Source organism: Portunus trituberculatus, chromosome 2 (assembly GCF_017591435.1).
Source record: "Portunus trituberculatus isolate SZX2019 chromosome 2, ASM1759143v1, whole genome shotgun sequence".
Lineage (NCBI taxonomy): Eukaryota > Metazoa > Arthropoda > Malacostraca > Decapoda > Portunidae > Portunus > Portunus trituberculatus.
Window position 1 is genome coordinate 10,852,692 of NC_059256.1, and position 12,500 is coordinate 10,865,191.

Below are 12,500 nucleotides of genomic sequence, written 5' to 3' on the forward strand. Positions count from 1 at the left end.
GTGCAGGATGGGGGGAGACACATCGATAGCAGGGTGATGTTTGAAGGGCCAGAGTGGGGCAGGGTGAGGCAGGGTGAGTGTTGCGCGAGCCGGGTGAGGCAGGGTGAGGTGAGGTCGATGGGGTTTGAGCGGGGTGAGTGAGGGTGGGCAGGGTGTTGGTTCTTTGAGCAGGGTGAGGGTGTATCGGCTGTGTGTGAGGCAGGGAGAGACAAGCAGGGTGTTGTGTAGTGGAGGGGGGGAGAGGGGGAGGGGGGGGAGGGTGGTGGGTATATTGGGTGAGTGAGTACCTGGATGGCGTTGGTAACGTTCCAGCCCGCCTGCCACTCCGTGATGGCGTCGTGGTCGCCGCCCTCACCCCCGCACACCGTGGACACGCTGCCCACGGAGGCCTCCCGCTGCAGGGGCGGCGCGCCCTCCCCCGGGGGGCCACCCTCGCTCCCTGGGGCCGCGCCGCTTACGGAGGTCATCTCCATGTCGCCCTTCTCGCGGCCTGTCTTGGCAAAATTGAGTTTCTCGTCGGCGGCGCCCAGGCAGGAGGTGGGCGCAGCGGCCTTGGCTGCCTCCCACACCAGCGAGGCGGCGTACAGCAGCCCTGAGGCGGGCGGCACGCGTCCAGGCATCCTGGCGGCGGCGGCGGTGGCGGCGCCCTAGCCACGCGGCTCCTTCGCTACCTCAGCAGGCGTCCCATGGGCGGCGATGGGGCGTGCGGGCGTGTGTTGGGCGCGAGGTGGGCGCAGGACTCGGGCGGGGGTGAGGGTCGGCGGCAGTGGCAGGCAGGACGGGACCGTGGGAAGCCGGACGCCAGACTGACGACATGCCGCCGCGCCCCGCCCCGCGCCGGTCGATGGCGGGGCGCAGACGCAGGCCAGACTCCCCCACCCAACCCCAACCTGCACCCAGCCCCCCAACCTAGCCTGTCCCAGCCCCCAAGATCCCTCCAACCTGCCCCAGCACTCCCCAGCCTGCCCCCAGATCTCCATTGCCTATCCTTGCCTTCTCCAGTCTTCCCCCAACCTCCCCAACCTCCCTCAGCCACCCCCAGGCCCCACAGACCCACGGCCCACAGCCCCAGCCCGCCCACTAACACCCACTCATCCCATGACCCACACACACACTCACACACTCACCGCCTTTAAGCCACTCCAGCCTGCCACTCTCCCTCTCCCCCGGCCCACTCAAACACAGGCTGACTTCCATTACATTAACTTTATTGACGCCAGCAACACAACAATTAACAACGGTAAAGACAACAACAACAACAACAGCAACAACAGCAACCACAGGGCCTCACACACACACACACACACACACACACACACACACACACACACACACACACACACACACACACACAAATAAATACACATACCTCTACATTTTTTCTCTTATTTTATCTATTTTTTTATCTTTTTTATTTTGAGCAACGAAAAAAAAAATTATATTAAACTAAAAACTATCATTTATTTATTTATTATTATTTTTTTTTTCGTTTTCTTTCTTTTTCATTTTCTTTAGTCTTATCCTTCTAAGTCACTTTACATCTACTTAACGTGCGTTCAATTACACTTATATCCCTGTGCGACTTATACTTCTACTACTAATTACAATAAAATAACAACAACAACAACAACAGCAACAATAATAATAATAATAATAATAATAATAATAATAATAATGATGATAATAATTTTCTTCCTCTTCCTCTTCTTCGTCTAGTCGATATAAACAGGAGGAGGAGGAGGAGGAGGAGGAGGAAGATAAGGAAGAGGTGGAGGAGGAGGAGGGCACAAGGAGAAGAGAAGCTGATTATCATGGAGGAAGAAGAGGAGGAAGGAGGAAAGGGGAGAGAGAGAGAGAGAGAGAGAGAGAGAGAGAGAGAGAGAGAGGAGAGGAGAGGAGAGGAGAGGAGAGGAGAGGAGCGGAGAGGAAAGAGAAGAGCAGTGACAGTCTTTGAAGAAGGAAGAAGAGGAGGAGGAGGAGGAGGAGGAGGAGGAGTAATTATCTTAGAAGAGAAGGAGGAGGAAGAGGAAATAATCGAGTGAGGAGGAGGAGGAGGAGGAGGAAGAGGAATAGTAATATAAGAATTAAGAAAAGGAGGAGGAGGAGGAGGAGGAGGAGGAGGAGGAGGAACAAACTCAGAAACAGAAAACACACAATAGAAACACAGATCGAGGTAGACTCACACTCAAAAAACCACAAAAAATTTATCAAAAGCAACCAGCCATTAATCTGCCTTCGTTCTGTAGGTATTCTTCCAAATCTCAACTAGAATCACGCCAGAGTAGAACCTGTACAAGATAAGCAAGGGCAGAGACACCCTCGACAACACGCCCCAAGCCAACAGACCGTAGAAGTTAAACTGGAACTCTTGCGATACGGTAGAGTGGGTCATGAATGTGTCAAGTCCCCAGAGAGTGATGTTAGAGAAGAGCAGGAAGGTGATCACTTGTCTGCCCGGCTTGGTGACCATCTGGTATCTGCTGGTGCATGTCCGTCTCGATGCCTCCGCCACGAGCATGTCTTGGAGGGAGACCTGGGGGTGGTGAGATGAGGTGAGGTTAGATAAAGCTTGTTTAGGTTGGGTTAGGTTAGGTTAGGTTAAGTTTGACCACTTTAGTACCGGGACACATTTTTACCTTGAGTTTTGTGTGCCCTTAAACCATTTTATTGACATTAGGAAGGGTCTATGGAGGTCACAAGATTAATGGCCACAGTCTTCACTATTTTAACCCCTTCAGTACTAGGACACATTTTTACCTTGAGTTTTGTGTACCATTAGACCATTTTATTGACATTAGGAAGGGTCTATGGAGGTCACAAGATTAATGGCCACAGTCTTCACTATTTTAACCCCTTCAGTACTGGGACACATTTTTACCTTGAGTTTTGTGTACCATTAGACCATTTTATTGACATTAGCAAGGGTCTATGGAGGTCACAAGATTAATGGCCACAGTCTTCACTATTTTAACCCCTTCAGTACTGGGACACATTTTTACCTTGAGTTTTGTGTACCATTAGACCATTTTATTGACATTAGGAAGGGTCTATGGAGGTCACAAGATTAATGGCCACAGTCTTCACTATTTTAACCCCTTCAGTACTGGGACACATTTTTACCTTGAGTTTTGTGTACCATTAGACCATTTTATTGACATTAGCAAGGGTCTATGGAGGTCACAAGATTAATGGCCACAGTCTTCACTATTTTAACCCCTTCAGTACTGGGACACATTTTTACCTTGAGTTTTGTGTACCATTAGACCATTTTATTGACATTAGGAAGGGTCTATGGAGGTCACAAGATTAATGGCCACAGTCTTCACTATTTTAACCCCTTCAGTACTGGGACACATTTTTACCTTGAGTTTTGTGTACCATTAGACCATTTTATTGACATTAGGAAGGGTCTATGGAGGTCACAAGATTAATGGCCACAGTCTTCACTATTTTAACCCCTTCAGTACTGGGACACATTTTTACCTTGAGTTTTGTGTACCATTAGACCATTTTATTGACATTAGGAAGGGTCTATGGAGGTCACAAGATTAATGGCCACAGTCTTCACTATTTTAACCCCCACATGAGTTTCTGAAGCTGTGGAAAGTCACCAAATAGTCACCACAGGGAATATTATAACACATCATGGTACTGAAAGGGTTAATTCTTTAGGTTGGGTTGGGTTAGGTTAGGTTAGGTTAAGTTAAGCTCCTGCCTCCCTGCCAACTTCTTTCATACACCAACACACACACACACACACACACACACACACACACACACACACACACACACACACACACACACACACACACACACACATCCCACCTTGTCTTCCCTCACACAGACTCCCTACGACACACTCACACCCTCAACACACTCATTCAACCCCCAAAGCACAGACAAACACCCCAACACACTGACACACCCCAGTCTTCCTTTACAACACCTTTCCTTCCCTCCCCATGCACTCTCTCTCACTACTCCCGCTTCCTTCCTACACTAATCCCACACACAGAAGAACATACATTTATAACACAACACACAAAATGAAACACACACACACACACACACACACACACACAAGCACACTCTTCCTTACCTTCTGCCTAAAACACACATAAACACCCATACATACCCCAATGCTAGATGAACACCCAAGCACACACACACACACACCAGGTAAACACACGCACACATTCACACACACACTGACCTGTACAAGTAGCAGTAGGTGGAGACAGAATGTAGCAAGATATTCTGGCACTTCATAGCTTATACCACCGACGATCATGCCAAAGATAGCGAATATGTAGACCCCCATGATAGTCGCCGATAGCAGCAGCTTGTCCAGATCCAGAGGCCTTGAGGAGGTGGAGAGAGACAGCTTGGGCACTTGCAGGAAGCCAATCACTGTGACCAATATAGAGAGGGACAGTAGAAGCGTGTGTGTCGAGGTGGTCAGCCAGAATAGACGCTCTCTAAATGCCTCTTGGTCTTTCATCACGAAGAATATGATAAGGATGACTGTCCCTCCCACCAGACACAGCAGCCCCAGGAACAGACCCTTAGAGGCTGATCGGCAGTCCACCTGTTTGCGGGGAATAGGGAGAGGGTGTTAGTGGTGGTGGTGGTGGTGGTAGAGAAGTGTTGGAAAGATGTGGTTGATGTTATTGTTGTTAGTTGAACACACACACACACACACACACACACACACACACACACACACACACACACACACACACACACAAGAAAGGAGAAAGAAAAACAATGACAATTATCGAAAAATATGAAATAAATACACTAACATTCTCTCTCTCTCTCTCTCTCTCTCTCTCTCTCTCTCTCACCTTCCAGTATCCTTTCCTCACTCCTCTCTTGTCCAGCGTGGTCGAATCTTCCATTTCCGGCTTGCTCTGGGTCAGTTTCTTGAGTCTCTCCTTGCCCACGTTACACCACATCACGTACGTCACAGCAGCGGCGATCAGACTGCAGGGGGAAGGGGTCTTAGTGGCGGGAAGGCCTTTGCAGTGTTTACCATAGTCTGTCCTACTTTACCAACCTCCGTTTTCTGTGGTGTGTCTCAGTACGGTTGGGTTTTGGGGGTGGTACGTCTGGGAATGCGTTTTCTGTGGTGTTTCTGTGTTGTGGTTTTGGTGTGGGTTATTGTACATCTGGCAGCTCCGTTTTCTGCTGCGTGTGAGTTGTCGTACGGTTTGTTTGAGATTATTGTACGTCTGGCAGCTCCGTTTTCTGTGGTGTCTGTGTTGTGGATTTGACAAGGTTGTGTTTTTTTTGTGGGTTATTGTACACCTGGCAGCTCCGTTTTCTGCTGTGTGTGAGTTATCGTACGGTTTGTTTTGAGATTATTGTACGTCTGGCATCTCCATTTTAGCGAGGTTGTCTTTTTTTTTTTTTTTTTTTAGGGGCGGTTATTTTACGCCAGACATCTCCGTTTTCTACGATGTGTCTGTGTTGTGTGGTTTTGGCAGGAAATTTGTGTGATTTTGTGGTGGTTATCGTACACCTGGCATGTCTTACTGTGTTTCTGTGTTGTATGGTTTTGGCAAGAAGGTAATTTTGTGGATTATCGAACGCCTGGCATCTCCTTTCATGAGGGGTATAGTACTCATAAACGCTCTGCTTCCTCACCACCACTATGATAAAAGGCTATAGAGATATTAAGAGGAGCTTTTAATTGCGTTTCTTTTTTTTTTTTATACCATGTGTGCTTTTCACGGGAATTTCTGGGCTAAAGGAGATACTTTTTAGGGTACCTCCTATCTCAAAGCCCACCCGCTAGGAAACCGTTGCCCTGAGTGAGGAAGCCCAACCTGCACTCTGACCGTGGACAGGATTCGAACCCGTGCGCTTGGAGACCCCTCGGACCCCATAGCACGCAGGGTTCCACTGTACCACGGTGGCCCTTGTGTTGATATTCTAGAAACAATGAAATCTATCTTGAAAAACACAGCCACTTCACCACCACTATAATGAAAAGCTGTGGAGATATTGACGAGAGCTTTTAATTGTGTTTCTCGTGTTGATATTCGAGAAATTTTATCAATATGTATCTTGAACCATAGAAGGTCACTTTGAAGCATACTTTCACCCCATTACCACTAGTTTGAAAGGCTATTGAGATATTTAGAAGAGTTTTTAATTGCGTTTCTTGTGTTGAACTCCTAAAAATCTTACTAATGTGTGTCTCGAACCTTAGAAACCCACTTTGAAACACACTGTCACTTCACCACCACTATAATGAAAAGCTATAGAGAGATATTCAGACCAGCTTTTAATTGTTTGTCGTGTTGATATCCTAGAAATCTTATCAATGTGTGTGTCGAACCTTAGAAACCCACCTTGAAACACACTGTCACTCCACCACCACTAGTTTGAAAGGCTATTGAGATATTTAGGAGAGCTTTTAATTGTATTTGTCGTGTTGATATGCTAGGAATGTTATCAATGTGTGTCTTGAACCATAAAAACTGTCTTAACCCCTTCAGTACCATGACGTATTTTCATATTCATTCTACTTACTATTTGGTGAGTTAATACAGCTTTAGAAACTCATGTCGGGGAATGAAATGGGGAAGATTCTGGCCTAATGTCAATAAAAGGTCTAATGGTACGCATAACTCAAGGTAAAAATGCGTCCCAGTACTGAAGGGGTTAAAATAGTGAAGACTGTGGCCATTAATCTTGTGACCTCCATAGACCCTTCCTAATGTCAATAAAATGGTCTAATGGTACACAAAACTCAAGGTAAAAATGCGTCCAAGTACTGAATGGGTTAAAATAGTGAAGACTGTGGCCATTAATCTTGTGACCCCCATAGATCCTTGCTAATGTCAATAAAATGGTCTAATGGTACGCATAACTCAAGGTAAAAATGCGTCCCAGTACTGAAGGGGTTAAAATAGTGAAGACTGTGGCCATTAATCTTGTGACCTCCATAGACCCTTCCTAATGTCAATAAAATGGTCTAATGGTACACAAAACTCAAGGTAAAAATGCGTCCAAGTACTGAATGGGTTAAAATAGTGAAGACTGTGGCCATTAATCTTGTGACCTCCATAGACCCTTGCTAATGTCAATAAAATGGTCTAATGGTACACAAAACTCAAGGTAAAAATGTGTCCCAGTACTGAAGAGGTTAAAATAGTGAAGACTGTGGCCATTAATCTTGTGACCTCCATAGACCCTTCCTAATGTCAATAAAATGGTCTAATGGTACACAAAACTCAAGGTAAAAATGTGTCCCAGTACTGAAAGGGTTGAAAATACAGTGTCACGTCAATGAGAGGGTGTGAATGTAGTGGTGATGCAAGCAGAAGTGTTCCAGTATACGGTCGTGTTCAGAAAAGCTTTATTCTTTCAATACGACTATCTTCCAAGGCCACAGAGATGATTAGCGGGGTTTTCAAGAGTGTTTCTCCTGTTAATAATGCAGAAATCTTGTCAATCTGCCTCTAGAACAGTAAAAACACCCTTAAAAATCACTCTTCTCTCTCAACACGACTATTTTCCAAAGCCACAGAGATGATTAGCGGGGTTTTTAAGAGTGTTTCTCCTGTTAATAATGCGGAAATCTTGTCACTCTGCCTCTAGAACCTTAAAACACCCTTGAAAAACGCGTGTAAATTTAGATGAAGCCTTTTCAAAATAGTGGACGTGAAGCATAGAAGCGTCGGAGAATACAAGCCCGTGTGTTGTGTTTCTTTCCTTGTTAACTTGCCATAATAGGAACAATTACTTATTTTTCTTTTATTTCTACCCTGTGGGCTTTTCACGGGAATTCATGGGCTAAAGGGGTTACTTTTAGGGTACCTCCTATCTGAAAGCCCACCCGCTAGGAAACCGTTGCCCAGAGTGAGGAAGCCCAACCTACACTCGGACCGTGGACAGGATTCGAACCGGTGCGCTTGGAGACCCCTCGGATCCCAAAGCACGCCTGGTTCCACTGTACCACGGCGGACATTTCCACCTGGTTTTTTTTTCTCACTAAAACATTAATACCAATATAAAGTTGAATTTTTTGTTATTTTAGTCGATCTTATTTATCTATCTATATTTATTTATTTATTTTTATTTTTTTGCTATTTTTCTAGTTTTCTCTATATATTTCGTGACAATAATATTAGCAGTTATTCTATTTCTTATCTCTGTGTCTGGGCATCTTCCTCTCCCTCTCCCTCTCTCTCCCTCCCTCTCTCTCTCTCCACGTGGGGCCACATCAGGTATCAGGGGAAGGGGGGGAGGGGGTTGACACTGACCCTCTCACAGCACACATCTGGAAAACTGACTCAAAAAACAGCCATTATCTAGTCAGTCTGTCCGTCTGTCTGTCTGTCTGTCCAGGAGTGACGATTAATTAATGACGTCACCGCTAGTACGTCGTTTTCTTTGCACCATTTCCCGTTTTCTTTCGTTTTGTTAAGGTGGGACTCAAATTGCTGTTGTTGTTAAGTCTTTTTCTTTCACGTGTTTCAAAATGTTTAGTGTTCAGTTTAGCATGTTAGTTATCTGTATTCTTCGTTCATGTAACTGATCATTCTTATTTTCTTTATTTATTCATTTATTTATTTATTTACCAATTCGTTTGATCATAAGGCTTTTTTTTTTTTTTTTCTTTCGTTCATATATCGTTGTGTTTTTTTTATGTTGAGTCCTTCAGTGGCATGCTGCAGGTTATTCTTCATTCTGCTCACGATTTAGTGATTTTATACAGCTTCAGAAACTAGTGACGACTGTGGCCATTAACCTTTTGAACTCCATAGACCTTTCCTAATGTCAATAGAATGGTCTAATGGTACACAATGTCAATAAAATGGTCTAATCGTACACAAAACTCAAGGTAAAAATGTGTCCCAGTACTGAGGATTTTTATAGTTTCAGAAACTCATGTGGGGGATTAGAATAGTGAAGACTGGCCATTAATCTTCTGCCTTCTATAGACCCTTGCTAATGTCAATAAAATGGTCTAATGGTACACAAAACTTAAGGTAAAAATGTGTCCCAGTACTGAAGGGGTTAAAATAGTGAAGACTGTGGCCATTAATCTTGTGACCTCCATAGACCCTTGCTAATGTCAATAAAATGGTCTAATGGTACACAAAACTCAAGGTAAAAATGTGTCCCAGTACTGAAGGGGTTAAAATAGTGAAGACTGTGGCCATTAATCTTGTGACCTCCATACACCCTTGCTAATGTCAATAAAATGGTCTAATGGTACACAAAACTCAAGGTAAAAATGTGTCCCAGTACTGAAGGGGTTAATAATTTGAATTTCGTTGTTTTTTGCCAATATCGTTTTTCTTCGTTCGTGAGCTTCATTTTTTCCTTTCGTTCATATATCTGAGAATTTTTTGACATTTACAGAATTGAGTTATTTCCTATCTATGTCATCTTATCCATTTATATTTCCTGATATAAATACAGGATTATAAATTGTGACTCCAGATGTTGTCTTTTGCCCACTTATATACAAACTGGCGCTTAATTTACCATTTTTTATATTCCTCACATATATAAAAAGAAATATTTGTGTTTAACCAGCGTCTCTTACAAAAATAAATAAATAAATAGATTAATAAATAGATAAATGAATAAATAATGAGTCAAGCCGTTTAGTCAGCAAGTGTTAGTACGAGTCAGTGAGTGGTTAGGTCACTGTCAGTCAGCAGAGTGATGGGTGGTTTATCAGTTCATGGTGCATTGAAAAACTGACCATTGGAAACAGAAGTGGTGATCATGGTTCCTTGGTGGTATGGTAGCAATATGGTTCAGAGAGAGAGAGAGAGAGAGAGAGAGAGAGAGAGAGAGAGAGAGAGAGAGAGATTTAGTTTTGTGGAAGTTAGAGTAGATTTTAGAAGGAAAAGTGAGGATTTTTGAGGGAGAAATGATAGAAATTAGGAGTTTTGGAGGAAGAGAGAGAGAGAGAGAGAGAGAGAGAGAGAGAGAGAGAGAGAGAGAGAGAGAGAGAGTTTAGTTTTGTGGAAGTTAGAGTAGATTTTAGAAGGAAAAGTGAGGATTTTGAGGAGAAATGATAGAAATTAGGAGTTTTGGAGGAAAGAGAGAGAGAGAGAGAGAGAGAGAGAGAGAGAGAGAGAGAGAGAGAGAGAGACAAACAGGTAGAAACACCATCAAAATAATCTCCATGAACACACACACACACACACACACACACACACACACACACACACACACACACACACACACACACACACACACACACACACACACACACACACACACACACACACACACACACACACACACACACACACACACACACACACATACATTTCAATAACACACAATGGTGGCAGCTGTGGGATAAACACACACACACACACACACACACACACACACACACACACACCTGTACTGCACAAGGAAGGGGAAGAGGTAGGGCTGAGCGTCTGTCCAGAGTCTGCCCAGTGAGTTGTTTTGGAAGCATTGGTGCATCTTGATCACCTGCTCTGCTTGTGGGGGAACCTCTTGGACCTTGCCTGTGGAGGGGGCATTATTATTATTATCATAGTAGTAGTAGTAGTAGTAGTAGTAGTAGTACATAAGAACATAAGAAAAGAGGGAAGCTGCAAGAGGCTGTGGTGTCAGGCCTATACGAGGCAGTCTCTGTGTGCTTAATCTACCTAATTCCATCTATCTTCCCTATTCATGAATTTATCTAACCTTTTAAAGCTCCCTATTGACTCAGCCCTGACTACATGCCCATTCAGACCGCTCCACTCATCAACCACTCTTGCAAAAACCAGTTCCTTCCCATTTCTTTCCTAAACCTGAATTTTTCAAGTTTCAACCCATTATTTGTGGTTCTGTCCCCGCTACTGATCCTAAGAACTACATTCATATCCCCTTTGTTAACACCCTTATACCACTTCAATACTTCTCTTAACCTGTCTCTCTAAGGAATGCAGATTAAGTTTTTTTTTTCAGTCTCTCTTCATAGGGAATATCCTTCATCCTTTGTATCCTTTTAGTCATCCTCCTTTGCACTGACTTCTACAGAGCTATGTCCTTCCTGTAATGTGGGGACCAGAATTGTACCGCATAGTCAAGATGTGGCCTGACCAGCGCCAAGTATCATTTTAACACTTTTCCTTCTTTTAACACTTTTCCTTCTTTTTCCTCCTCCTCCTCTTTTCTGTCCATCTTGCTTTCATCTTTTTTTTCCAGTTTCCTCTCTCCCTATTCTCTGTTTGGGGGATAAGGGGGCGTTAGGTTAGATGGGTGGGTGGGGGGAGTGATTCTGTTGTGCTATCTTTGGTGTGGTTAGTAATGGTTGTTTAGTATTGTGTGTGGTTAGGTTAGGTTAGGTTAGGTTAGGTTAGGTTAGGTTGGGGGAGAGTGATTCTATTGTGTTATCTTCGCCTTTTACTCATGATTTCCCTTACTTCATCCTCCACAACTCCTTATCTCTCACTTTTCCCTCTTCTCTTACCTCCTCTCCCTCGTCTTACCTCTCCCGCTCTTAATCTCCACCCAAGCTTAACCTCCACACCACCTCTACCTGCCCCTCGCCTTACCATCGCCATAAGTATTCAGCATCCACACAGTAGCGGCGTCCCAGACCACAGCACGGACCCACACTGCCAGGTTCGTCGCCACCAGGTGCATGAAGCCAAACCGTGCCACTTGACCAAACCGTTCCACGATGACCTGTGTGTGGGATTGTTGTCATTGTTATTGTTATCATTGTTATTGTTATCTTCTTCCTTCTCTTTTTTCTTCTTTTCTTCCTCATTTTCTTCCATCCATCCATTCATTCTTCCTTCCTCCTCCTCCTCCTCCTCCTCCTCCTCCTCCTCCTCCTCCCTGGGTAGGTAGATAGGTAAATTATGTGATTCCTAGGTTAATATATAAGATGATGGATTAATTGTGATAGATAGGTAGATAGAGAGAGAGAGATAGGTAAATAGAATAGATAGATTAACTGATAGATAGATGAATAGGTTGATAGGTAAATGGATAGGTACGGTAGCTGTGGTGAAGGGTGGACCTCAATCTTAAGGGCCAAGAAGTCAGTTGCTGCTGTCTCTACAGGGCCAAAAAATCAGTTGATGCTGTCTCTACAGGACCAAAAAGTCAGGTGCTGCTGGCTCTAGAGGGCTAAGAAGTCAGTTGCTGATGGCTCAAGAGGGCCAAGAAGTCAGTTGCTGCTGGCTCTAGAGGGCCAAGAAGTCAGTTGCTGATGGCTCAAGCGGGCCAAGAAGACAGTTGCTGATGGCTCAAGCGGGCCAAAAAGTCAGTTGTTGCTGTGCCTACAGGGCCAAAAAGTCAGTTTTGCTGGCTCTACAGGGCCAAAAAGTCAGTTGTTGCTGTGCCTACAGGGCCAAAAAGTCAGTTTTGCTGGCTCTACAGGGCCAAAAAGTCAGTTGCTGCTGTGCCTAGAGGGCCAAAAAGTCAGTTTTGCTGGCTCTACAGGGCCAAAAAGTCAGTTGTTGCTGTGCCTACAGGGCCAAAAGTCAGTTTTG

At 44.5% G+C, this 12,500-nt stretch overlaps 3 protein-coding genes across 3 annotated transcripts in view; 1 reads left to right on the forward strand and 2 right to left on the reverse strand.

The window, feature by feature from the left end:
- The window catches only part of LOC123505575 (vesicular inhibitory amino acid transporter-like), a 6,314-nt gene extending 5,493 nt beyond the window's left edge, over positions 1–821 (reverse strand). Inside the window, 1 exon segment of the mRNA XM_045257057.1 lies at positions 288–821. Within this exon segment, the coding sequence (XP_045112992.1) occupies positions 288–620 (333 nt within the window). The 5' untranslated portion in view covers positions 621–821.
- Positions 687–1,136, forward strand: LOC123506893 (pollen-specific leucine-rich repeat extensin-like protein 4). Its single transcript, XM_045259273.1, has one exon. The coding sequence runs from the start codon at positions 687–689 to the stop codon at positions 1,134–1,136; it is 450 nt and encodes a 149-aa protein (XP_045115208.1).
- Positions 1,137–2,029: 893 nt separating this feature from the next.
- The window catches only part of LOC123506900 (proton channel OtopLc-like), a 19,438-nt gene continuing 8,967 nt past the window's right edge, over positions 2,030–12,500 (reverse strand). Inside the window, exons 9-13 of the mRNA XM_045259285.1 lie at positions 11,553–11,685; positions 10,385–10,514; positions 4,848–4,986; positions 4,214–4,588; positions 2,030–2,533 (exon numbers count right to left, since the gene is read on the reverse strand). Coding sequence (XP_045115220.1) covers positions 2,225–2,533; positions 4,214–4,588; positions 4,848–4,986; positions 10,385–10,514; positions 11,553–11,685 — 1,086 coding nt within the window. The 3' untranslated portion in view covers positions 2,030–2,224. The remainder of the gene's footprint in view (positions 2,534–4,213; positions 4,589–4,847; positions 4,987–10,384; positions 10,515–11,552; positions 11,686–12,500) is intronic.

Bases quoted from the DNA above. Each gene is read 5' to 3' on its own strand.
- LOC123506893 (XM_045259273.1), top strand. From the start codon at position 687: ATGGGCGGCGATGGGGCGTGCGGGCGTGTGTTGGGCGCGAGGTGGGCG.